The following is a 27,670-nucleotide window of genomic DNA, read 5'->3' as shown; positions in this document are numbered from 1 at the left end:
AGGGCAGCATGAAATGCTGAATTTTAAAAACGGTTCACCAAGCTGGGAGGAGTCAAAGCCACTCATGGCTTCGCTCTAATTTAGTGAATGTTCATTTTTAAGGAGGAGGAAGCTGGTGGGAAAGGGAGCATTTCCTCTCACAGGGCATAACGTTTAGTATTACAAATTGTAAATATCTCCGTGCCTAATATACAATAGTAAAATAAAAAATGACTTCAAGAAGTTTAGTAATTCCAAAAACTATGTCTTACCAATGACATCTTTATTTACATAAACATAGACTGACATTTACAAATACATTAATAAACTGCAGTAAGGCTACAAATCTGACCACATACGATAGCTCTTTCCAATCTACACATCATCGCTATGTTGAAGCACACTCATGCTCAGCAGTGGTGTGCACAGGAACCCTGTGTCTAGGGTGCACTGACAAGGTGCACAGCAGATTTTAACTGAGTTGTTCTTATCCGTGATAGTTAAACAGAAAAATGTATATTAAAACACCAAAGGCACTTAAAATTAAGTTCCAGGCCGGCACAGTGGCTTGCACCTGTAATCCCTGTGCTTTGGAAGGCTGAGGTCAGATGATTGCCTGAGTTCAGGGGTTCAAAACCAACCTGGGCAACTTGGTAAGATCTCGTCTCTACAATAAATCAAAAAATCAGATGAGCGTGGTGGCGTCCATCTATAGTTCCGCTACTTGGAAGGCTGAGGTGGAAGGACTGCTTGCGCCCAGGAGATCAAGGTTGCAGTAGTGACCGTGCCACTGTACTCTGGCCTAGGCAACAGAATGAGAGACTCTTGACTCAAAAAAAAGGGAAAAATTAAATTCCAGTCCTTCCTATATGTTAGATTTGACAAAAAAACTATTTAACATTTGGCGACCAGTTTACATTCGGGGAGGCTGAGCTTCCAAAGAGCTTCCACCTGGATTTCAGTCTCGTGAGAGCAGACCTCTGCAGGGGCCTCTGCTGCAATTACGCAATTCCGGAATCATACAACAACTTAATACAAAATCATGTGGCCATGTCAGGAAAATGCTGAGTTTAAGACACACCTTGGCCAGCTTTTAATCACTGGATCTTACACACTCCACTTCTTTTTATGCCTTCTAAAAGGCTCAAACTGCTTTGCCACTCAAGCGTGATTAGTTAAATGAGCCAGAGAAACCAAAAAGCCACGAGCTGGGTAGGCACCGCTGGCACGCGCATTTCCTGGCACAAGATCACCAGCAAATGGGCTTCTCATGGAACTTTTACATCTAATATTTCATGTCATTGGTTGCTATTAAGCAATCATAAAGTTGGCTTAAAGTTGAATCCAACGTGGACACTACTGTTAGAGGCGGCTGAAATCTACAGGATATTTCTTCCTGGAAGTCAAGTTTGTGTATCTTAGCAAACGTTATACAGTTTATTTACCAAAAGTTTGTATAACTTCACCTGAAATCTAAACACACATAACAATTTCTTTCCCAGCCTGTTCTGTAAGCCTGTCACTTTTATACCCTAAGAACTCTCTAATTCCAAACTCTCCTCCATCCTCCAATATGGCACCACCTATACCATATTTTCCTTTAACCATTTCCAACTGAACTAATTAGACCAGATAATTACATTCCAAACGTGGTAAGCAAGCACTTATTTGGAAAGTGTGCACAGCTACCTTAAGTACTGTCTAAAAGCACATCAAGTTGTTGCCAAGCTGAATTCAGCTCAGTCTGAAGAGGACAGAGCTGACCACCAAGATGCATCCCTCCTTCTCCCTTTCTCTCACTGCCTCCCGCAAACTCTAGCTCTCATTCCCTTCTTCACTCTCATTTGTAAACAAGCTGTTATGTTTGCTGCCTACACTTATGCTTTGTTTAATTTACTTTGACTTGTTTGCTTTAAAGATTCTAAAATCATTTTTTCTCTAATCCATAATCTGCTTCCATTAATAGTTTGCATTTTCATGAAATCCTATCAGGCTTATAAATAGTTAAGAGCCTACAATGTGTAGGACAATCTGTAAGGGGCATATAACTCTTGCGGGGAAAGAAAAAAATGGAAAAGTTAAGTGTGAAATACTTAAACAGGAACGCAAGATGAATTTTCCTCTTGTCTTGCAGGAGCTACAGGTGTGCAATGATAAAAATGACGAGACCAGTACAGAGTAGGGAGAAATGAAACTGGGTGGTCAGGAAAAGAGAACCCGGGTCTGAGACTCTGTAAAATCCCTGAGCCTAATATAGGTCTCTGTAAGACAAGGAGAAGAGTGCGTGTCCACCTCACACGCACCAACATTCACAGGGGCCTCAGGACAGACAACAACGCTTCTGTGTGCACGGGGCATGTGTTGGTGTTCAGAGCTTAGACAAACAATACACAGAGGGTGGCAAGGAAGGATGCTGGCCTCACTGGGTATGTAAGTGGAGGAAAGGAAGGCAGATGAACCAAAGGACCCAGGAAGCAGGAGCTCAGTTGCCAACTGGAAGCTGCTAAGAACAAAACAGGAAATAGGACATTTTTATATTTTGAGAAAAAACCGGATTTGATAAGTAACTACTTTTAAAAAAATAAAAATGAGTCAGAGACAATTCCTGTACTTCACAGAGAAGAATAAATAATCTCTAAATTCGGAGCCAAGTCTAAAATCCTATGCTTCGGGAACCATTTTTTCAACAGTTAAAAATTAATCATAAAAAAATTCTTTTCAGCAGGTTCCATGTTCCAGCATGTTGAAGCCAGACCCTCTGGACAAATCATCCCGGAAGGACACAACCATACAATCTGGACACTAACAGAGATCATCATCAGAAGGTTCTGGAGGAGTAGCGGGGACAGCCAGGCCTGGCAGAAGTGGGCTCTTGTGAAGAGGAGGGGGGAAGCTGTGAGAGGATCCTCCCTCTCATGGCTTTACCTTGAGCTATGAGCTACGTGGAATCCACAGCAAGACATGAGGAACACAACCCAAGCAGTGCTGAGCATACAGACACACAGGGGGGAAAAAAATCAATAGAACTGACAAACTCCAACTAGACCAAAAAAGACAGCAGAGGAAACATGAAAAAGGGGCATCACTACAGACCCTTTACCACTAAAGATGAACAAGAGGGTATCATGAACAACCTGATCCCTTAGTCTGACATTTTAGTTTGACAACTTAGATAAGACAATTTCTTTTAAACACAAATTACAAGAAACAGAAGAATTAAAGAGTTTTATATAAATTTCAAACTTGAGTTTAAAATTAAAAGCATATCCACTAAGAAAACAAAATGCTCAGATGGCTTCACGGATGAAATGGGGCTGGGTGTGTGACTCACGTCTGTAATCTATTTTTAAAAAATCAAAAAATTAGCTGGGCATGGTGGTGCATATCTGTAGTCCCAGCAATTCAGGAGGCTGAGGCAGGAGGATCACCTGATCCCAGGAGGTCAAGACCACGATGACCCAAGATTGTGCCACTGTACTCTAACATGGTCAACAGAGTGAGAACCCAATTCAAAAAAAATTAAAAGAAAGTAGAATGGGAAAAATAGTGTGGCAGGAAATTACAACACTAAACATACATTTGCCATATTATCCAGGGGTCTGGATGCAAAAGGGCACACAGATACATAGAGAGAAATCTTCTAACTTGACTGCTGTCAGACAACTGTATGCAATTTTAAACTGGTTAATTTTATTGTATGTAATACAATACAAATAAAATATTTAAAACTACGATAACTAAAATAGCATGGTACTAATGCATGATTGGACATGCAAACACACATTCACATCTTTGAAAGTCCGCAACTTGAATGTTCGTATGTGGGAGACTAACTATATGTATCATGTAGAATGACATTATCAGCCAGGCACAGTAGCCCATGTCTGTAATCCCAGTTAATCCCAGTACTTTGGGAGGCAGAAGAAAGAGGATTGCCTGAGTCCAGGGGTCTGAGACCAGCTTGGACAACTTGATGCGACCTCATCTCTAGAATAAATCAAAAAGTTAGCTGGGCATGGTGGTATGCATCTGTGATTCCAGCTACCTGGAAGGCTGAGGCAGAAGGATCACCTGAGCCCAGCAGGTCGAGGCTGCAATGGCCATGAGCATGCCACTGCACTCTAGCTTGGGCAATAGAGTAAGACTCCTACTCAAAAAAAAAAAAAAAAAAAAAGGACATTATCATGATTGCTACGGGTAATATGTGCCAACTCTTTTCTTTCTTGACCAGTCTTTTTAGGGATGTGGCAGTTTTTTGTATATTGATACCTCTGGCGCATCTCCAGTCAAAAGGTGAGTCTACGCTCCCTCCCCTAGAATTGCTGAGGACAGTGACTGCTTCCACCAACAACATACAGTGACTGTAACCCTATATGCATTGCAAGGTTAGGTCATAAAATGTCTTGCAGCTTCTTGCTGGTCTTGGGTGGGGTGGGGGAGTGGGGAGGTGCGGGGGCGCCGTTTATGGGAAAAACTAGCTGCCATGTAAGACATGTGACTACTCTCTACCTTGAGCCCTTTATATAGGAAAGGTGGCAAAGACAACGACAAAGCTTGAAGTATGAAGGCAACTAAAGCACAAACACACTTAGTCACAAGCAGAACACCCTTCTCACTCTACCCTGAGGACAGTCCTGCCCTCTGCCCTTGCAGTTCGCAAATCATGGAGGCTCAGCTAGCAGGGCAGAGAGTTCAGATAAGGAATGTTACACAAGAAAACCACAGAAGCAGGCATGGAATCGACGAGGCTGTCAGGGAGTACAGCAGGTGCTTCATATAGCCAAGTGTGACTAATAACCAGTTTAAACACACTCCTGTTTGTTTCCCATCACTGTTTCACATTAAGCAGCAAGTTGAGAAAGATAGCAATTCAGTTTTGACATGCAATGCTGAAACATCCCTACTTCTCCAGCCCACAACGAACACACTATATTCCTAACCACTAAAAATAAACATTCCTAGGAATCTTAACATTATAGTATACAAGTACAATACGACTTTTTTTAAAAGAAGCTACGCATTAGGGAAGTTCCGAAAATCCCAGCACCTAGGTCATGCTTGAAACCTAGGTGTTCAGTTCGTATGTAGTACCTGAATGTGAATGAATCAGCCAATTTCAAGTATTCTGTCAGCACAGACCAGTTTTTGGCATAAACCACAAGCACAGCATGCAATAAAAAGCAACTGAATGTTTAATTCATATCCTTCCCGGGGTGGTCCTCAGGAACGCTCTCCACTTCCTTGAGACCTGCTTATTTGGCCAAAGAGATGAGAAAAAGTCACATGTCGCAACAGGTTCACTGAGGAAAAGACAAAACAAAACTGGGATTGCTTTTAGCCCAGTGAGCAAAAAAACTGAGAATGGTTTTAATGCTTAGGTAAGCTTTAGGGTGAATGGTGACACTCACAATGAGCGAACCACTTAGAACGATGTGTGAATGACCTACCGAATCCAGGGACGCTTTTGAGACTCGCCTTGAGGCAGATCTTCTCCAGCCGGAGGTAGCTGTATCTCATCAGACAGTTCCACAGGAACATCCAGTCCATCCTTGTCCGATGGTTCATGATGATGACGCTTCTTTCTCCAGGAACAAATGCATCACCTGTAATAACCACTTTTACACCAAACATGGTCTCCAACAATGCCTGAGGAAAAAGTAATGCAGGTATGTAACCACTGAAGGTTATGATTTCTCATGGATAAATTTTACATGTGCTACAAATACATCGAATGATTTCCAATTCATAAAAGTACAGTATTTTCCATAATTCTTGTTTCTATAATAAGCTGAGGATGGATTAATCTAGAAGAATGAGAATATGAAGCACTATTCCTATTTTTAGTTTATAAGAACTAAACTAATTGAAGTTTCCTAATTTAAAAGTACTGCTTTGAGACCAGCCTGGGCAACTTGGTGCGACCTCATCTCTACAATAAATCACAAAAAAAAAAACTAACCGGGTGTGGTGCCGTGTGTCTGTAGTTCCAACTACTTGGAAGGCTGAGGCAGAAGGATTGCCTAAGCCCAGCAGGTCGAGGCTACAATGGCCAAGAGCATGCCACTGTACTCTAGCCTAGGCTACAAGAGTGAGACTCCAACTCAAAAAAAACAAACAAACAAACAAAAAAAAACCACTGTCCTCAAAATCCTCAAGATATATTATTAAGTAATAAAGAAAAAAGTAGCCAGGTACTGTGGCTCACACCTATAACTCAGTGACTTGGAAGGATGAGGCAGAAGGATCTCTTGAGCCCAGGAGTTCAAGATCAGCCTGGGAAACATAGCAAGATCCTGTGTCTACAAAAATAAATAAATAAAGAGATATATAGATAGCCAGGTGTGGTGGCATGTACCTGTTATTCCATCTATTCAGGAGACTAAGGCAAAAGGATCGCCTGAGCCAAGGAGTTTCGGGCTGCAGTGAATCACGACTGTGCCACTGCATTCTGGCCTGGGTAAGAGAAAGACCCCAATTCAAAAAAGTAATAATAAATACAGGCCGGGCATGGTGGTTAATGCCTACAATCCCAGTATTTTAGAAGGCTGAGGTGGGAGGACTGCTTGAACCCAGGAATTGGAGACCAGCCTGGGCAACATAGCAAGACCTCATCTCTAAATGTAAAAATTAGCTAGGTGTGATGGCACACATCTGTAGTTCTAGCTACTTGGAAGACTGAAGTAGGAGGATCATCTGAGCCCAGGAAAGTGAGGTTGTGGTCAGTGAGGATCGTGCCATGCACTTCAGCCTGCGCGACACAGTAAAACAACAACGACGGAAACCACCAAAAAAAAAAAAAAAACCAAACAAACAAAAAACAACAGAAAGAAGCATAAAGGAGTACAGCAAGACCCCACTGTGTAATATTTTAAGGACAGATATGTAACATCACATTTTTTTTTTTTTTTTTGAAAAGACAGTCAAAATTTAACAATAGGTATAGGGCTGAAGAAACAGAAATTTAAACTTTTCACTTTATATCTTCCTGTAATATGAACCTTTTTAAAACAAAAACATAGACCTGCTTGCCTTTCTTTTTTTTTTTAGAGATGAAATCTCACTCTATTGCCCAGGCTGGTCTCAAACTCCCGGGCTCAAGCAATCCTCTCACCTTGACCTCCTAAAGTGCTGGGATTAAAAGCGTAAGCCACCACGCCTGGCCTGATCAGCTTTGTTGTAACAATATATACAGAATAAAAAAACTATACATCTGCTAAAATGCCACAAGCCACAGCACCCACAACAGTGCTTGGCACATAGCAGACACTCAAGTAGTTGCTGAATGCGCCTAGTTAACTCTTACGATAGCCAGGCATATCATATATGGGAAATATCTAGGAAAAGAAGCATGCATTACAGACTGAAGCTAAAATAAAGTAAAATAACAGATAATAAGAAAACATGATTCTTGATTTCAATCTCTTGAATTCTCAAACTACTAATTACATGTAACAAGCTTACTAGTTAATACTGGACTTAACTATTAATGGACAGATAATTGGTATAAAGGCAGATAAAAGATAGAAAATAAAAAGCTCTCTTTCAAATATCATGATGCTTTTGACCAGAGAATTACAAATACACACTGTGGAAAGGTCAGACCATGGAAGATGACACAACAGTGGAGGTAAACAAACGAAAGAGACCTCCAGCATCATGAAAAGCAGACGCCACATGATGGTAAGGCAACACGGCCAACAGAAAAGAGTGTGTGCAACATGGGCCCGTGTATAAAACTGGCAACAAATCCAAGGCATTTTAAAGGTAAATGTGTTGGTAAAATTATAAACCACAGTAGGGAAACAGTCTTAAAGTTGCTACCAAAAAGGAGGGGTTTTGCCTGCAAGTCCAGGTCGCTTGCTGGCACTGGCAGTGTTCTGTTTCTCACCCTGGTTGACAGCTCCACTTAGAGCATGCATTATATGCACATCTGTGTTTTAGTAACTTTTCCGCATGTTTTCTATGTTTCACAATAAAGACTTTTAAAAAAAAGTCTTTTAAAGATTTTTAAAGACTGGAATTCAGAAGAATAAGTCTTGTAAAACACAAACAGATCAAGAAAAAACAGGTTTCACACAGCAGCTAAAGAAATATACTTTGGCTATGTGGTTCTCTTAGCGTCTGGCCCCTTCTCTCTTGAAGAAGTGGACAGACTCTTTTTCTGATCTACTTTCTGAATAAACTTTTTTTCTAAAAAATTAAAAATTAAAAAAATATATATATATATATTTTAAATAAAGAGAAGTTAGAAATGTCACATGTCCAAACTGCCACAGAATCACAGCATTAACATCCTGCCAGTGGAAAACAATCTCATTGGGCTAAAATAGCTCGATATTACATGGGCCCCGTGAAGCTGCCTTCCCATGGCTGAGGTCCACTCTGGACATCAATGCTTAACTTGGTACCTACTATGCCTTAGAGGAAGACCCCAGAAGCTCCCTAAACATGTGTTCCTCTTAAACTACATACAAGGGTATGTGAATGTGTGTAGGCACTTTGCCAGGTAAAATGCCTGTGGCTTTCAACACTTTTTCAAACGGATTCATAACTGCTCAAATAATTATAACTCCTGCTCCAAAAAGTCTCTGGGATATTAAGTACCTATACGGAAGACTTCCTCACTAAGAGGATCATGGCACAGTTTTCCAGGCTTGGTCCAACAGCGAGAAATATCTTTTTCTGCGTCTAAGTGTAGAGGGCCATCAGCTACCAAAACCTATCGCCCCTAGGTCCCAGCGGTGCGTGTGAAGTTCCTACACCAGGTTAACCTGGGTCACCTCCACTCTACTCTCCAAATACAATACGCTTTTCAGTGACTTTTAATTGTGTGTTGTACTACAGGAAAGAGTTCGAGATCTTAGGGCTCCACACCCCAAGCCTCAACTCTCACCCTTTATGTGCAATTTCTAATATATGATACCTATGGGCCCCAGACCATCTTTTTCTTTTCATTAGGAAAATGTCAAAATGCAAACCCAAGACTGTGCCAAGGAGCCTGTCCTGCTACCTTCTCCCTTGACACCCAGCACTCTACCAGGACATGCCTGAAAGTCACACACTGCCTCTGGGCAGCCAACCTCAGGCTCACACTGACCATCTTTACTACCAGACAGGACATTATCTAGTCAACACTATTTACAGCTCCTGCAAAGGCAGAACAATAAATACATTACATAGAAATAAGGTTGTAATGTCTATAAAAAACTCCAGAATTCAAATAAGGTTGTAATGTCTATAAAAAACTCCAGAATTCAAATAATCAGACTAAAAGATGAGGAAAAAAGACACTGTTCTCCTATTTCTTCTATTTCTAGTATAGAACAGTTTCAGCAGTAAGAAACTAAACAATCTTACAAAATTTTATAATGCACTATTTCTTTGTGGGGTTGGGGGCGGGGTCTCACTCTGCTGCCCAGGCTGGTGTACAGTGGCATGATCACAGCTCACTGCAGCCTGGACCTCCTGGGCTCAAGTGATCCTTCCATCTCAGTTCACTATGTAGTTGGAATTACAGGCATGCACCACCATGACCAGCTTTTTTTTTTTTTTGGTAGACATGAGGTCTCACTATGTTGCCTAGGCTGGTCACGAATTCTTGGGCTCAAGCAATCCTCCCACCTTGACCTCCTGAAGTCCTGCCTAAAGTTTATAGGCATGAGCCACCATGCCCAGCTTGCATTATTTCTTGTAACAAATCTCATGATTCTTAACTAATTGGTCAAAGATTTTCCCTAGACTTAGAGACATAGAAGTGATATCTGAGGATCCTATCTCCAAGTGCTCAACCATGTATGGAAACACAAAGAGAAGAGTGCTTTGCCAGCACGCTCCTGCTCTCAGTCACCATTCCTATGGATCTCTAATTCAACTGAGTAAGAACAACGATGTGGCATTGCTTGTCTCCAAGTCTTCTGGCTCTCAGGCTCAGAGTAGGCCTGGCTCCCCAGTCCCTAGCTCCTTAAGGCCCTGCAATCCCAAGTCATTCTTCTAACACTAAGCACCCACTGTCCACAACCTGTGTTTACAGCACACCTGTTCTGTTCGAGGCCTGGAATGGTATCAGAAGGCTATGGAATATGGAAGAGACTTATGCCTTGGATGGAGAGTTGGAAAATGATCTCTAAATTCCTAAGGCATGAATCACGGTGAAAAAACAGGAACTCCAGTAATTTTTGTAATCCCAGGTAGCAATCAGACTGTTGGATAGATTTAGAGTTTTGAGAAACAAAAGCTGCTCTGGATACAGGCTGAGTTTCACTCTTATGGTATTGATTATGTTGAACAGAACTCTCCAAAAATGAAAAGAACATGCAATCCCCATTATAGAAATTTTATATTTAAAAAAAGAAAAAGACAGAATGGTCACCCTGCAGACTGTTCTAGAAGGTACTCTTGCACACAGAGGTAAGTTAGCTAAGTGATCTCTCAGTCTTACCTAACTCTCAGACTCTAAAATATTTAATTGTTGTACCTCATTTAGCACGGAAAACATGCTAAAACAGTAAGATAAGAAAAATCTTACCAATGAACTCATTTGAATCCACTAGAGAAACTTACAACAGAGAAGACCATGTTATAATGATCTCTATGATGATGAGTTTAAGAATATTTATCCTAATTTATTTTTAGTGGAAAATTATTTTTAACTGCTTGGGAGTGCTTAAAATAGAGTATACCTATACAAAAGAAAAGACTAAATTTTAGAATAAATTCACTCTGATTCAAAAAACAACGCATTCACTATCTGCTTCCAAATAAAAACTCCTTGAGTTCCTTGTACAATTGTGAGATAAAAGGTGACCAAAGGCACCATGGACAGTTTTTCTCCATTTCTTACAACCAAGATGTTTATGACCTCAAAAGTAGAACACCAGCTTTTTTCTGTTACCCATTATGGATTCAACTTCTATAAATTTCTTAAATGAAAAACCCTCTCTGCCAGATATGCTGGGACTAGTAAACTGACAGCTGGGTAACCAGAGCTTTCCACATGTCTACTAGTTTAATAGCACAGTGGCAAATCAGATAATAAGGCGAAAGTCAGGACCAGCTGAAATGATCCTCGAAAATCTCACGGGAAGGTGCCTGTCAAGAGCTCAGCACATGATCAGTCAGCCCAGTTCAGTGAGTTTTTCCCAACAGTGGCTCATAGTGCTCTTTCTCTAGCTGACCATCAGATAAAGTAACTGGTTCTCATGTTGTTTAAGAATATCCATCCATAAACACAGGACTCTAAAGCAGCAGGAAGCCCCTCACATTTCCTATTCCATCTCACACGAAGCAGGAAGGTTCCTCCTCTCTAGGCCCCCCCACAATCTCCTTAGCGCATGTACCTGGAGGGGCAGAAACGCTGCTTGTGAGATTCTGCTGCAACAGCAAAGCTACCCACAGCAACAGCAGCAGATGCAGTGCTGCAGAATTCGGCAACTTGTCCTGTAAACACCTGTGTTTCTTCCAGAGTCCCAAGAGATTTTCTTGTGCACATGGCTGTCCCAAAAAAGACGTTTCCCAGATTCCTGACAGCTTTTGGCTACTTTTACCAACACTGTGAGCAAAGGAACATGGACAACTGTACTGGGTGACAAATCTAGGGTCTACAGAGAAAGCACTGGCTCCCTCACCACTTCCTGCAGAGCAGGGCAAGGTCTGGCCATGCATAAGAGGACAGGATCTAGGAGGGGGGCCACGCAAGGTGGATGAGAGGAGAGGAGACATGGGAATCCTTGGACACTGTCAGGGACCAGAGTCACCCTGTCAACTAAGCCCTATGTGTGCCGACAGATCTGGATTGCTCAAGCCACTGTATTTTGAGTTTTCTTTCCAACAGCAGTTTAGCCCACCTCCTAATACTAAATTAATAGCAAATATTTACTGTGCACTCAGCAAATGATAGGCATTATGTTAAAGGGGCTACATATTGATTACTTCATTCAGTCATCACAATAACCCTCTAAGGCAGACAGGCCATATCAGTACCCTCTTCTGCAGAGACGAAGAGACAGAGGTTTAGAGAGGCTAAGAAGTTCAGCTAAGCCCAAATGACTAGAAGGGGCAGGGCCAAGACCGAAACCAATGTCGTCCGCAATATCTGTGCCGACGAGCACTCTGCTCATACTCACTTGCCAAAAAATTAGATTCACTGAACGCTGCAAAGCATTACTGTCGCCATGATTTCTACCAACACTGTAACTAAAAAAATGCTCTCAGAACACTCAAGGTTTTTGCAGAAAGACTCATGCCAAATGTGCGATTCATAGCCCAAAGATTATGTACTATGGAAAATTGATGACATTTAAAGGTGAAGTATGGTAACAATACACAACTGTCACCAAAAAATAACTTACCTCTGAATGTCTGTCTTAGAATCAGATTCACAAGGCTGAAACTGGAATGGGTCTCAAAGATTATGTACCCATTTGTTTTACAGATGAAGTCAAAATCAAAAGCTGTTATAAAAATGACATGAGAAGACTCAATGCCTCCAATATGCAATGTCTCTGGTTTTATGATGAATGTAAGTGAAATTATTTAACATACAGACAACATGTAGATGACCGTTTAGATCTATCTACTCGGGATGGTTTACTGTATGTGAACTGAACAGTATGTTTATTTTACTTAATATAAATGATATAAAGAAACACAGCTTATAAATAAGAGCGTGATTATGGGTAAGCAGCACCACAAAACATATATTTCATATTAAATGGTATGTTCAAGGGCTGCAATGGAATACTGAACTTCATATCCTTAAAGCTAATCCTAAAATGTAACTCTAAAAATTCATAGCTTCAAAAGTCCACTTCTGCCCTTTAGCAAAAGAAAAAGTCCTTCAGTCAAATGAAAACCAAAAAAGAAATTAGTCAAGTTATGTAAATCTACCACCAGGAAAGATGCACAAGGACAGACATCACATCTGTTCTGTTCATCATTACATCCTAGCAAAATGCTAGGTAGATGGACATTTAATAAACAGCTGCTGGATGAATATTCAGAGAGCCTGCTGACCATTCTTGCAATCCATTAAAGTCACAAAACAAAACATCTTTATATTAAGAAAGAAAATTTGCCTTAAATAATGAGGAGGATGATTTCTGCTTCCAGCCCTGACAGAGTAAAAGGTACTAGACTTATCACCCAAATGACATAAAGGAAAATATGGTCATAATGAATAAATAAATGAGAATTCTCAAGAATGTAAGAAACCAATAAAGAACCCAATATGAATTGCAGAGTTTACAATATTTTAAACAAAAATCCACTGGAAGAACAAAATAGCAGACTAGAGATGACCAGAGGTGAAAGGAAGGGTCACTGAACTTGAAAATAGATCAATAGAAAGTATTCAATGTGATGAACAGACAAAAAAGATACAATGGGGGAAAAAAGAAAGAGAGCCTTGGTGACATGTGTGACATAATATAGTCCCAAAAGGAGAGGAGAGACAGAATGGGGCAGGAAAAAAATATGTGAAGAAATAATGGCCCCAAATTTCTGGATCTGGAGAAAAACAACCAACCTACAGATGAAACGCAAAATACAATGGACTCCCCACATCCTTGGGTTCCACATGTATGGATTCTACATCTGTGAATTTAACCAACCATGGACTGAAAACACTCAAGGGAAAAAAAGGGATGGTGTGTCTGTACTGACCATGAGCAGACTTTTTTATTAATCCCTAAACAATACAGTGTAACAACTATTTACATAGCACTTTCATTATATTAGGTATTATAAGCAATCTACAGGTGACTTAAAGTACACAGGAGAATGTATGTGCATAGGTTATACAAAGAGTACATCATTTTACTCAAGAACTCAAACATCCATGGGTTCTGACATATGGTGGGGGCCATGGAACCACTCGCCCACAGATACTGAGGGATGACCGTAAACATGAAAAACCTGCATGTAGGCATATCATAAATTGCTGAAAAACAAAGATAAAGAGAAACCTTGAAAGCAACCAGAGAAAAGTCACACAGAGATGCAACAATATATGATGGGGGATTCCCACAAAATGGAATTGTCTTTTGGAGGGTGGGCCCCTTGTAGCACACTCGGAATTAATTCCTCCAAATTAAACAGCCAACCAAAGCTTTTATCTGTAAGTTTTGAGAAGGCTGTGTCACGATTTGTGGAAGAAACTGTCCAAGTTGTGGCAAACAGTTTACTGGTTCTTCCACCTTGACAACACACCTGCCCACACCACACGAGTGTTCAGCAGTTTTTGGCCCAAAATGGCATGAGGCCTGTGCCCTCACCCTCCCTATTCACCCTATCTCACCTCAAGTGACTTTTTTTTGTTTCCCCAGAAGTAAAAAGTCCTCAAAGGGAAATGTTTTGCCCATGTGGAAGAGGTGAAACAAAAAATGGCAGAAGCACTAAAAGGCAACAAAATTGACAAGTTTAAAAACTGTTTTGAGCAGTGGAAAAAGTGTCAATTGCTGTAATGCATTAAATGGAGAGTATTTTGAAGATGACTGAAGTGTAAACATGTAAGAATACACAATTGTTTATAAACAAATTCAGGTTTTTTGAGGGGACCCCCTCATATATGACAGCTAACTTTTCATCAAAAACAATGGAGACCAAAGAGAGTGAAAAGTAAAGTACAGAAAGAAAAATAAATCCATCGTGCCAGAAATTTTACAGCAGCAACAATATCCTTCAAAAATGAAGGCAAAATAAAGAGATTCTCAATTTCATGAAAATGGAATTCATCTAAGGAGACAGCACCACAGAAGAAACTAAAGGAAGACCCTGAGGAGGGAGTGAACGTGGAAACTCCACTGGACAGGAAAAACAGTGGAAACCAGAAATACATAGATAACTATAACAAACTATATATTATCTTCTCTCACTTTTTAAAAAGACAAGACCATTTGAAGCAAAAAGTTGCAGCACCACATTATGCAGTTTATCAGGTAAGATGTAATATATATGACAGCAGCAGTACAATATATGGAGAATAAGTGTTCTACATTGTCACGAGGATCATTTATCTTTTTAGGAAACATCAACTCCAGACAGACTGTGATATGCCAAGAATGCATTATGTAATCATCCCTAAGCGATGACTAAAAAGTGCTTATATATATTTAAAAGGGGTGTAGCTCAAAAGTCAATAGAAAAATTAAAATAAAATACTAAAAAATCCCCTACCTTGGGGAGGTGAATCTCTCTCTCTTTCTCTACTTCCTCTCTCTTCTGTCTCTTTAATTTACTTTCTAAATAAACTATATTTTCCAATCTAAAAAAAAAATGCTAAAAAATATTCAAATAGCTCCAAAGAAAGCAGGGTAAGAGAATCAGAGGAAAAACAACAACAACAGATGTAACACACAGAAATACAGTTGTCCTCAATATCCACAGGGGCCTGGCTCCAGGACCACTCACAGCAGCCAAGATCCACAGAGTCTCAAGACCCACAGTCAGCCCTGTGAGTCCAGCAGATAGAAAAGTTGCCCTCCATGTCTGAGGGGTCTGCAGTCCCCGAATACTGTTTTCGACCTGCAGTTGGTTGAAGACACAGATGCAGAGACCGTGGATACATAGGACTAACTGTCATAGCAGAATGATTACTTTAAAGGCGTGTGGACTAGCCAACCAAACTGTTTGGGTGAACAAAAAAACAAGACCCAAATATGTGCTGTCTACAAGAGACACACTTTATACAGATGGTCTCCGACTGACAAGGGCTTGACGTTCGACTTTTCTGTTACGGTGGTGCAACAGCAACACGCCTTCAGTAGAACTGTACTGCACATACCCACACAGCCACTGTTTTTCATTTTTATTACAGTATTCTGTAAATTACACGAGATGTTCAAAACCTTATGATAAAATAGGCTTTGTGTTAGACAGTTTTGCACAGCTCTAGGCCAAGGTCAGGGATCTGGGCGTGTGAAAGGCAGGCTACGAAAACGAGACAGCAGTACTCTAGGTGTATGAAATGCAATTTCAGCTGACATGACTTCCAACGTGCCGGGTTTATTGCAATGTAGTCCCACAGTCTGTAGAGGAACATCTATAAAGACCCAATGGACACTAGCACAAGGACAAAAAAAGTTACGTCACACAGTCAAGATAAGAGAGTCGGCTGTGTGCTCAAAGGCAACCTTGGAAGGAATGTCAATGGAGAATGAAAAAAAATCATTTCACAGTGGAAAAGGGTCAAATTATTAGAAAACCTAACGATCACAAATACACACGAGTCTCAAAACGGAACTTCAAAATATATGAAGCAAAAACTGAAGTAAAAGGAATTAGCATAGTCACAGTTGACGATTTCAACACATAGGTCATATCACCATACTGCAATTAGTAAGTATGCAGGAGAAAAAAATAAGACTATGGAAGATCTGAACACCACTCAACCAACATTCTTAGCCTAATTCACATTTATTGAAAGCTGTACCCAACAACTGCAAACCCAGATTACAGTCAAGAGCTCACGGAATGCTGTGCTATAAGCAAATCATAATACATTTTCAAAGACTGAAATCTTAGAGGATGTTCTCTAACCACAAAGTCATTAAATTAAAAAACAATAACAAGATAGCTAGAAAAGTCCCAAATATTTAGAAATTAAATAGCATAATTCTACATAATTCACAGAACTAAGAAATCACAAGAGTCATTAGAATATATTTCGGACAAAATGACAAAAATACAACATCAAAATGTGCAAGGTACACAGAAGATGATGCCAAGAAAGAAGTTCATACCTTCAAAGTTTATAATAGAAAATAAATATTTAAAATTAATGTAAGCTTAGACTCTACTTTTAAAAGCTTTAAAAAAAAAAAAGCAAATTAAATCCAAAGAAAGAAGGAAGTAATAAACACCAGAAGTCAATGAAATAATGATAGAAAAAACTAATAAAGCCAAAGTTGACTCTTTGAAAATCTTAACAGAACTGACAAGCTCCTAGTAAGACTGACCATGGAAAAAAGAGAAAAAAAACCAGTAACAGAAAAGAATAAGGGGCTATCATTGCAGATTCTACAGACATTAAAGGATAACAATGAAAATTACAAATGTATGACAAAAATGTGATAACTAAGATAAAATGGGTAAATAAACAAATTTCTTGAAAAACATGACCCTCTCAAACTGACAAAACATAAAAGCAGAACATTTGATAAGGGCAATTATCTATTAGAGAAGGTAAATTCTGTATCAAAATTCTTCCTACAGAAAGAAGATTTTTAAATGCCACGCCTACATAAACTCAAAAAGCAGAGAAGGGGACGACTGCACAGCTTGTTTTATGGAGTCGGCATCATTCTGATGCCAGGGCTTGCCTGGCCTTGAGACGCTTCTGTTTATTCACTCCTCCAACCAATATGTCCTAATACGCAACCTGTTCCAGGTGGTTTGCACCCTGTATCTGGCTTCTCTAGCAAAGGGAAAGGCTTTCTATGACTCTATCCCACCAAACCTTCCTCCTTCTGCTGTGAAGGAAACCACCCACTGCTGACACAGACTTTATTACTAAGTCCCTTCATAGTGGAAATCACCCACTATGACCAGCTTTCAGTTTCTCAGATACTATATTCTCAGCCAGTCCTCCCTCACCTGAAAGAACTCCAGCGTTCTTCCTATAAACACACAAGAGCTACCACTGAACTTGTTAACACCGGGAGACACTCCCCGTTCCCCTTTCCAATCCTTGAAGGTTTTCCTACCACATGGAGCTCTGACACCAGACAAACTGGATTTTATCTCAGCTCTGCCTAAGTAATGTGCTTACATGTGTGCTCTTGGACAAATTACTTAATTCCTCCAAGTTTCTACTCCCTTCTGTACAATGGGGACAATTGTGGCACCTGGAATGTCACCAGCCTCCTGCAGCATTTAGCCCAAGATCTGCCACAGAAGTGCCCAACAGCTGTCCTCATCATTACCCCTGGGTTTTTACTTTCATTTCCCCTTTTAACAAAACCTCCTAGCTCTTCTCCTTATATTTAAATTAAATTTGCAAAAAATATTTTGGTTATTTATTATTCTGGAGTCCTTCCCTTTGTGACTGTAGCACAGACAACTCCTAGTGCAGCAGCAGAATGGGGGAAGGGGGATGGGGAAGAGGGAAGGGAGAGGGAAGGGGAGAGGGAAAGGCTCCTTGGAGTTCAACAGCATCACACTTCATAAAACAGCTTTATCCAAATAAAAGTAAAACAAATTAACTTTGTAGCAAGAAATGAATGAACTTATAAAACTTTTCACCAGAGAAGTCATTTTTAAGACACGAAAAGAAGGGTGAACTGTAAGTGATGCATTAAAAAAAAAAATTTTTTTTTGAGTTGGAGTCTCACTCTGTCACCCAGACTGGAGTGCAGTGGCACACTCCCGGCCACCGCAGCCTCAACCTGCTGGGCTCCGGTGATCCTTCCGCCTCAGCCTTCCAAGTAGCTGGAATTACAGGCGCATGATACCACGCCCAGCTAATTTTTTGATTTATTGTAGAGATGAGGTCTCGCCAAGTTGCCCAGGCGGGTCTCGAACCCGAGGGCTCAGGCAATCCACTCACCTCAGCCTCCCAAAGCGCGGGATTACAGGCTGAGCCACCGAGCCCGGCTACATTAAAATTTTTTACAGGGAACATGAAAGAAGCATCAACTCCACCAAGGTTCCCAGACAACCCCTGGCTGAGGATCTGCAGCATCAACAGGACATTCGCCTCTCCATACAGAGAACAGGGAGTCTGCCCGCAGCTTGGGGAAACGCAGCCTCAGCTTAAAAACAAAAACACCCAGGCTGTGATCCTCATCCCCTCTCCACCAGGACACAGCAGTGAGCCCAGCAGCAGGCATTCCAGCAGTTGCTCAGAAGCAGCGGCCATGGAACACTCGGGAGCACGACCCGGATGCTCCAGGCACCGCCAGCGTGCACGTCTCGCTCAGTCTTGGGACAAGGCCCTGCTGATGTGTGGTGCAGGAGGGACCGAGGCGCTCCCATTCCCAGGAGGTGGAGGGTGGCCCGGGCTCCTACGGGCCTCATTGCTCAGGGCCACAGGGGACACGCTCTGAGCAGCGTGCACAGCCTACCCGGAACAGCCGCAACCCTCCTGCATGGTATGCACTGTGCCCGCAGGTGCCAGTAACCTGGCCTGACACAGGAAATCACTTTGGTCCTAAATTCTGTTACTACTGGTAAGAACTGACTCAGTCACATCAATGTCACAAGTTTAAAAAATAAAGTGTGTTATACGAACCTTAATTTTTGTCAACGTTTTGAGAAAACAGAAATACAAAATAAAATTAATGGTGTAAAAATTCTGTCTTTACCATTCAGACGTGGGCATTTTACTAAAGTTTACCTCAATGATGGAAAAGAAAAAAGAAAATTCATGAAGAATATGAAAGAAGCTCAATTTTTGATATGGTTCTTAATGAGGTATTTTACAATGATATGAATGACTTTATTTCTGTCTAGCTTTTCTGCTTTCTCCTTCACAGCCCTTATGTAACATGAAAGACTTAGGTTTCTTCTTCAACCCAAATCTGACTCTTCACAAAATAACATCAACAGGTCAGGCCATTCCGGCACAGGCGGACAGCCTCCTTCTCTGGGGCATAACTTACCACAGGTAGCGTGAGCCAAGTAGCCACGAGGCGGTTGCTGATCCAGCGATACCAAGATGGGTTTACAAACATCAAAGGTAAAAAGGGGCCCAGCATGAAAACACTTCCAAAAAAGCTTCCCCAGAACAGAGTGAGGATAAAGTAAATCCCTCTCCATGACACCATGATTCTGAAAGATACAAAAAAGGGGATACATTTGGTTACTATATACTTAATTGCTCAAATTTCACAAAGGTACATATAACAATTGCTAATTCTAGGGCTACAGAAAGGCTCTGATAAATGGTACAAGGCCTGAATTTCACAGATGTGGCTTGCTATAAAGGTCTACCAAGCTGCCAGTACGTTCGAAACTGATACTCTCGGCAGAGTAAATGTCTGCCCTCCAAAAACATTTGTCTAGTTTAGGAAGCCTTTGTTACTACTATTTGATGCAAAGCCATATATTTTCTTTTCTAGAATGTTACCAACTGCAAACTCATAGAATATCCCAGAGGTTTTTCCTACCCAGAAATAGACATAAGAGACTCAGAACTGCAACTCAGCTTCCTTCGAATGAGTGCAGTAGTCACCTCCATATTCATGGGGCATCTGTTCCAAGACCCCCAGCAGATGCCTGAAACCGCAGACAGTACCAAACCCCACCTATGTTAAGTTTTCTTCCTGTGCATAACCGCGATAAAGTTTAACTTATAAATTTGGCAGAGAAAGAGCTTAGTAACACTACCTAACATTTACTAGTAGTAAAGTATTATGAAGGCAAGGCTCCTTGAACACTAGCTCTGTCACCGTCCACCTGGCCACTGAGACAGCTACAGAGTGACTAACAGGCAGGCAGGACAAAAGGATGATTCCCGACCCAGGTAGGACAGAGCAGGACACATTTCATCACGACACTCAGAGTGGAACGCAATTTAAAACCTATGCACTGTTGATATCTGCAACTTCCAAGTATCTCAGACTGTGGTTGACCAGAGTAACAACACTGCAGAAAGCAAAACTGGCCATTTAACAGAGTGCACTGAAATGTTCTTTTAAATCTAGAAAAATTAATTTTTTTACACTAGAATCTAAAAACGCCATCTTGGACACTTGGCCTTGAGCTGGCTCTCCAAGCTGACTTCCTCAGCTATCTGCCGAAGGATTATTTCAGAGGTCCTCACTACCCGAACCCAACGCTGATGTCTTAAAAGAAATGGTTGGAAACACAGTCTGAGATGAATAATCACACATTTGATTTTACAACCCACACTATAATACAGCAAAAATATGTTTGTCTCAGGATGATAAAATTGTTAGAAACATTAAAACTATGAAACAATAATGGTCTAAAGATGTATACATTTTTAAAAGGTATTCCAGAGATCAAGACCTCTAACTATTTAAAAAGAATCACAACAGGAAAAAGAAATTAAATTCCAAATGTCACAGTGCTTTTTTAAAATGTCAGACAAACAACAAAACAAGTCAAAGCCCTCACCAACCCAGAATAATCAAGTTTATCTGGACACTGAATATGTTTTTAAAGCTCTACCAATACAAAACCCTTCCAAGTACTTACAGAAGAAGTATCTACCAAGAATGGCTTTCTGTTGAACTCTGACCCGGAACTGACAGAGTTCCTGGGAGTCTGTCAGAACAAATACACTGGACAAGTCTGTAACTTTTCCAAGACTACTAAAAGCAACATACTGCTCTTCATTCAAATGACGAAATCAAGTACATCCAATTGAAGTGTGGACACTATTGTCAATTACTGCACCTACCTTGTGTGTACATATCACCTACATTGTGTGTACATATCACAACAGTCATATTGCAAAACAATCTGTAAGTGAATGAACACAAAAATGTTTTCAAAGGTCGCACAACCACCAGGGCCTGAGTACCGAGACTACTCCGCCATCTGAAGGAATTTAACTGTGTTCGTTACTTAAGGAGCTGAGGGCAATACTCTTTACACACCACTCTGCTTGTGAGAATCCAACACACGGATTTAGTAAGTGAGATGTTCGCACACGTAAGTGAAATGTTTGCGAGCTGATGGATCCCTCTTAAGCCCATAGATGCGTGCCAGTCTACATGGCCCTTTCTGACACACACACGCCTGTCTCTCCTCTGTCAGAGTTTACAGCAGCCTTTCTGGGCACCCTGCAGGAGTTCACACATGCTTTTCAGAGCTCAGTCACATACACACATGAGTCCTCCAGCAACAGAATGCTTCTTGATCCCCCCGGTCAGAACTGTGCTGGATTGCCTTTAGTGTTTCAAAGGACAGAAGGCTCACAGCTAAATGCAGCATCCCATTCCAGAAACAAAGATTGTGGTGGTTGTTATCGCCTTCTCCTCTTATAATCTTCCACTTGTGTTCTCAATAGCATTATCCCATGTCTTTTATTATAAATCACCCGGCATTCTTTTGGGAAGCAGACTATCAATTAAAAATAAATGAGATCTCACCATAACCTTAGTCATCTTTACTTATTTTATTTTTTTAAAATTAAGCCTCTGTTAAAGCATGGTTTTAAGAAATCACTAGAAATTCTTATTTAAGAGTTTATTATGTTAAAAATATTCTGAAGACAAAAAAAAATGCTCCTTCAATAAGTAAATCACCAGAGGAAACAAATAATAAAAATAAGCCAAAAAGAGCTAGAAACACCTTTCTGTATTCATTAAGCATTCATAAGGCAAGCAGAGGAGGCCGGAGACACTAGGTTTACTCTGGCACTTGGAAAAAAGACACAGACAGTAACAGGAAAGGAGCAAATGCCAATTTCCTTCTTACCGAAACAGCAACCAGGGAAAACTTTCCCAGATAAAGGGGGAGGCACAGGTAGCAGGCATTTTAGTCAGAGAGAACTTGGAAGAACTGAAAGCCCAGTTCACCAGTTCTGACAAAACACAGCCAGACAGTTACCGAGCAGAACGGGGTCCACCTTCAGCGACTTCACCCAAGTGAAGCAGGAAAGGCCTTCCAACAACCAGAGGACTCCATAACAGAGGCTGCTCATTACAGGGGCCCACTCAGAGCTCTCCGAACTGGGTAAGGGGGCGAGGATTATGTAAAGTGTCATTATGCATCTCTTATTACTCACCTCTGAGGCTTACTGAGAGGAAAAATCGTGTAAATGTTCATAGTTCTCTGAACTCCGATACAACTCTCCTACTTAAAATCCAAAAGTGCATACCCAGCTTTTGCACTGCTTGACTTTACCTGAAGTTCAAAAGCAGATAAGCTGCTCTATAACATGAGGGTGTGGATGACAGCTATCCTAGGGGACTGTCCTGGGGAGGTCGGAATCAGGTCCAGGAACTGAAAAGGGATACCAGAGAGCACCTAGGAGCTGAGGAATACTGTTTCCTGACTTGGGTACTGATGGCACATGGTATATCACTTGAAGAAAATTCATTGAGCTGTACATTTGTGACTTATGTACCTGTCCAGACTGGCTACTTTTCAACAATTTTACCAAGAAAGTCATATGCGCGCACACACATATGCCAGGGTGCCAAAAAACATATACACATTTTAAGAGATGTTATCTATGTGCTACTTTTCAAAGTTGAATTGAATTACGGTAGCAATGTATGGTATGATGTTTGCTCAAAAGATAGTGTTAACCAAATGAATGCTAGCGTCATCATGTGACAGGCGGGACAGGCAAAGGAAATGGCAGAAGCACAGGTGTCATCCGAGGAGTGCAAGACCATTCTGAAGTGGCATTTGAAATTCAAGAACATTGTGGAAGCACAAGAGTGGAGGCGTGAGTATGCAACAGAACCCCAATACACCCAACAAGTACACGCATGCATGATGAGTGTGAGACGCAGGGTCCTGTGTGTGAGGTGCACAAGGGAAGATCCGGGAGGGCTCACTCAGCAACAAGTCCCACAGTAGTTCGCCGTCATCAGAGGTATTTGTCTGGACACTGATGGGAATTGCTCTGAGTTCTTGTAACTGAAGAAGCCAAGCGTGACTTCTGTTCATCTAATTGAGTGTTACAATTTTAATACAGTTTTTTCCTTTCTTAAAAATGTGTATACATTTTTGACACCCTCTGTATGTATGTGTGTATATAAATATGTATTTTATATATTATATATATATAAAAAATTTAAACCAGATGTTTTATAAATAATCCAATTAGATATACTGTTTACAGGAAGGAAATACAAATGGACAATAAACATACAAGACATATTCAACTTTCAGGAAAATGCAAATTAAAACAATACAACTCCATTTTCCCCAGCAGAGTGCCCAAAAATGTCTGAGCCTTGCCTTTAATGTTCTAAAAATGACTTTTGGAGCCCTCGCCTTCACAGCGGGAGGGAGTGTCAAGCAACACAGCCACTTTAGAGGACCTGCAGATACGTAGCTATGACGGTTCTGAATATGCTGGCCATTAGGGATTCCCACCCCACTGCATGTACAAAGACGGTTCGCTGTAGCGCCATCCGTAACAGAAACAGGTAACAGACTAGTCCCCCCTGCCAGGGAAGGCCAGCAGGCCTCGGGACATCCAACACGGGAAACACCATGTGGCGCTGGAAGCCCGAGGTCAACCCAAACCTTCCAAACCCAGCTGCTCTCCGAGACATACTGCTAACACAGAGTGTGAGGTCATTCTTGGAAAGGGAGAAGCATACCCCTCCAACCCTAATGCTATATGGTTTACAGAGCTAGACAAAAGCAAGCACACAGAGATCCATCTAGAAGGACGCCTGCCAATGATACATCCGGCTGCCTCCATGGAGTGGGAGAGGTTGTGACTGGGGACACCAGTCAAAGGGAATTGAACCTTTCTGCCATGTCTTTAGAGGAGAACATTTCCATCTGTTACATTTGTTACTTACAGAGTGAGAAGGGAAGATGGAAGGGGGACAGGGAAGGGGAAGGAAAAGCCACAGCTGAAGCACTGCCAATAATGAGTCGCGCCAGTAATGCCGATGCTTCCATGATCCCAGCAAAGCAACGATGATTAAATGGTCAGGCAGAAATGACCCACATCTCTCAGCCAAATGACTGTCTGCCATACTTTAAATTCAAAGTAAATTTTTACAGATAAATTTTAAAAACCCCTGTAGGCCGAGCATGGTAGCTCACGCCTGTAATCTCAGCACTTTGGAAGGCCGAGGCAGGAGGATCACTTGAGGTCCAGAGTTTAAGACGAGCCTGGGCAACATAGTGAGACGCCATCTCTATAAAAAATAAAATAAAATAAGCCACTGAAAACATGAGTAGAGATAGGAATGATAAGAGTACCCAGGCAAAACTGAAACATGCTGGTACTAACAAGGGCCCTGGGCCTGACAAAGGTACTCTGTTCACTTAAGTTGAAGCCTGTGTTCTGTTTTTCACTTCATGAGACAGAGAGGCAGTAAAATGTATAATTACTGAACAAAGTGATAATGGCACACAGGCTGTCAGCAAGCAAGTATTCCAGAAACAAAGTCCATACACGCAAAACATGAGCCCACACAGCCACTGAAGACTCCACTCTCATCTACTTAGCCAAAAGCATCCTACTTAGCAGAAGAAAAAGAGGAAAAAAATAAACTTGCCGTGCTACTTTAGTCATTTTATTTACCCAGAAGATAAGCATCAAATGAAACACTCCAAAGTCATTAAAAACTCACTCCACTGTTGGCACTATCCAGAATAACCACCTTCGGGCAAAGTACCATGAGGCACAGCAGCACAGAGTCTGTGTCATCGCGCGGTCATGGTCAAGGTGGGGAGGAAGAACAAATCTGGAGGAGGAGGGATGGAGGAAAGCAGATGAGAACGCAAGGATTAAGTGCCAAGTGCACACTCATCGTCGGCGTGACAGCCCTCTGGGACAAGCTCGGGGCCCGGAGAGAGAATTCCCTCAGATGCCTATGGTTTTTCAGACAATTCTCTCAGCTTGCCCATGAAGAACACGGGGTGCAGGAAGGCCAGGGGCTGGCGCGGGCCGCGAGGCACAGCCAGGGACAGAGCAAGGCCCAAAGGCCACCTCCTGAGCCCGGCGAGCACCCTTCCCATCAGAGGGGAGGAGGAGGAAGACACACAGGCTGGCCGGGGAAGAACGGTGTGCGCCACACTGAGGCAAGACGCCAAGACGTGCCGTGCAGACCTCCTGGCACCGCTGCTCCTGGCACACGCCGGGCAGTGCTCAGCTGGTCACAAGGAAGTTCTCCAGAGTCACAGGTTTCCGCTGGGCTTTGTTTCCTCCAAAATGTTCAAACAACATGAATTATTAACAGCAAGGTTTTGAAAAATAAAAACGTCCCTAATCTTCCTCTGCATAAATGACAAGTACACGCTACTGCAACTGCTTCCTGTTATCACACAAAGGTTCCTCTTCAGATGTACAAGTTAAAACCACACACCCCACACGGAGGGGAACTCTACTGTGTGAAACCACTTCACACAGAAAAATGGGTCACTCCAGCATCCCTCCTGGCGACCATTTAAGAGACTGCCTTCCCTGCTCAAATGACTTGTCATAGTCCTCAAAACGTTCAAGACAGACTAGCAACTTCACTCCTGGATATGTGTTCCCAGGTGAGATGAAAACGTAAGCCCACACAAAAACACACAACAAGTGTCCACAGCAGCACTGCTCATAGCATCAGAGGTGGGAGCCGCACACATGTCCTTCACTCACTGAATGGACAGCAAGGGTGGCCCATCTCTCAGTGGATAACAGGCCACAACAAAAAGGGAATGGTGATGGGTGGACACTCTGTAGACGTCTGACAACCACGGACACGTGTGCTTCAAGTGGGTGAGCTGTAAGGATGCAGATCCTATCTCAAAACAAAAAGGACAGGAGCCGAGAGAGGACCACGACAAGAGTAACTCTAACCGGCTGCCCTGGAGGGTGCTGCCCTGGAGGGTGCAAAGGCCGAGGAAAAGAGAACCTGTGGGCACAACTATAGCTGTCGCCTTGAAAGGAGAACAGGGGGCCAAAGCCAGATGCACTGAGACATCAAAGGCTGTCCCTGTATGGGGAGAGGGGCTGGATTTTCTCCCCACCCCTTTACCTTTATTTTACAAATTGTGTGTAAAGAGCATCATTTTAATATAATAACAGAAAACATCCCAACTACAGCATTTCAAAGGCCAGGGTTTCTGAAGCAGAGTCGCTGGGCAAAGCCCACCACAATCTTACCCCTGAGGGTGGAGTCAGCCACCAACAGGAAGCTTAAGATCCTAATTATGCAACAGTAGAGGCACTGCTCCAATACTTTTCACACATAAAGAAAGGGGACGTTCCAACAGCAATCATTTTTCCTAAAAACCAGTAAAATTCCTGGTACTCAGTGGAGGGCACAAAAACCACTGTTTCCGGGGAATCTAATAAGTGATTTGATGTGACAAGACGTAGAATGCTTACCTTCCTATTTCACATTATAATTCTCTAAAACAGCACAAACTGCTCACATGACTTATAAAATCTATAGCTATGCCATTACCTTTAATAAAAGATTTATTTAAGTTATGAATTTAAGTTACAGGCATAAGCTGAATGAGCACACCACCATTTTGTCAAGCACAGGGAGAATATTTTTTCTTTAAATAGATTCAAGCACACATAATACTATAAGGAAGGGATTGGCAGTGGTGGGAAACTGTGAGGGGAGGTAGGGGGGCACACCTCATCCACAAGGGTACCTGCATAATGAACATTTGTATACCTAACCCTGAACTGTACCCTGCATCATTAAAATAAAATAGATACATACATACATACATACAAACACAAGGAAGAGACTATTGAAATCCATTTCCTTCTTGCAATCTATCTTCACACAGCAGAGGGTCCTCTATACACATGATTCATGAAATATACCAAGGCTTCAGCCCGCAAGCTGTGTGCTAAGTTATGTGTATGTGATTTTCTGCAGAAAGGATCCCTAACCCTCAGAGGGGTTTGTAACCCAGAGTTTAAGACACTCCTGCTTTAGAAACACAATCCCACAGCAGTCTAAAATGGTCTTCTGCCGGAAACCAATTCCAGAAAAGCTCTGGCTCTCAAGAAACTGCTGTGTGATTTTCATTTGTGAAACAAGTTTATCTAAGCAAGGAGGTAGAACCAAGGATA

General features: G+C 41.7%; 1 protein-coding gene across 1 annotated transcript in view; it reads right to left on the bottom strand.

The window, feature by feature from the left end:
* LCLAT1 (lysocardiolipin acyltransferase 1) overlaps nucleotides 1–19,740 on the bottom strand; it is a 95,838-nt gene extending 76,098 nt beyond the window's left edge. Inside the window, exons 1-2 of the mRNA XM_008058518.2 lie at nucleotides 19,575–19,740; nucleotides 5,427–5,625 (exon numbers count right to left, since the gene is read on the bottom strand). Of these exons, the coding sequence (XP_008056709.1) occupies nucleotides 5,427–5,625; nucleotides 19,575–19,739 (364 nt within the window). The 5' untranslated portion in view covers nucleotide 19,740. The remainder of the gene's footprint in view (nucleotides 1–5,426; nucleotides 5,626–19,574) is intronic.
* Between the last annotated feature and the right edge of the window lie 7,930 nt (nucleotides 19,741–27,670).

The sequence above is a fragment of the Carlito syrichta genome, unplaced genomic scaffold, assembly GCF_000164805.1.
Source record: "Carlito syrichta isolate Samal-C Ts95f unplaced genomic scaffold, Tarsius_syrichta-2.0.1 Scaffold303375, whole genome shotgun sequence".
Classification (NCBI taxonomy): domain Eukaryota; kingdom Metazoa; phylum Chordata; class Mammalia; order Primates; family Tarsiidae; genus Carlito; species Carlito syrichta.
Note: the sequence above shows the minus strand (reverse complement) of the source record. Positions and strands in the feature narration are given on the sequence as shown.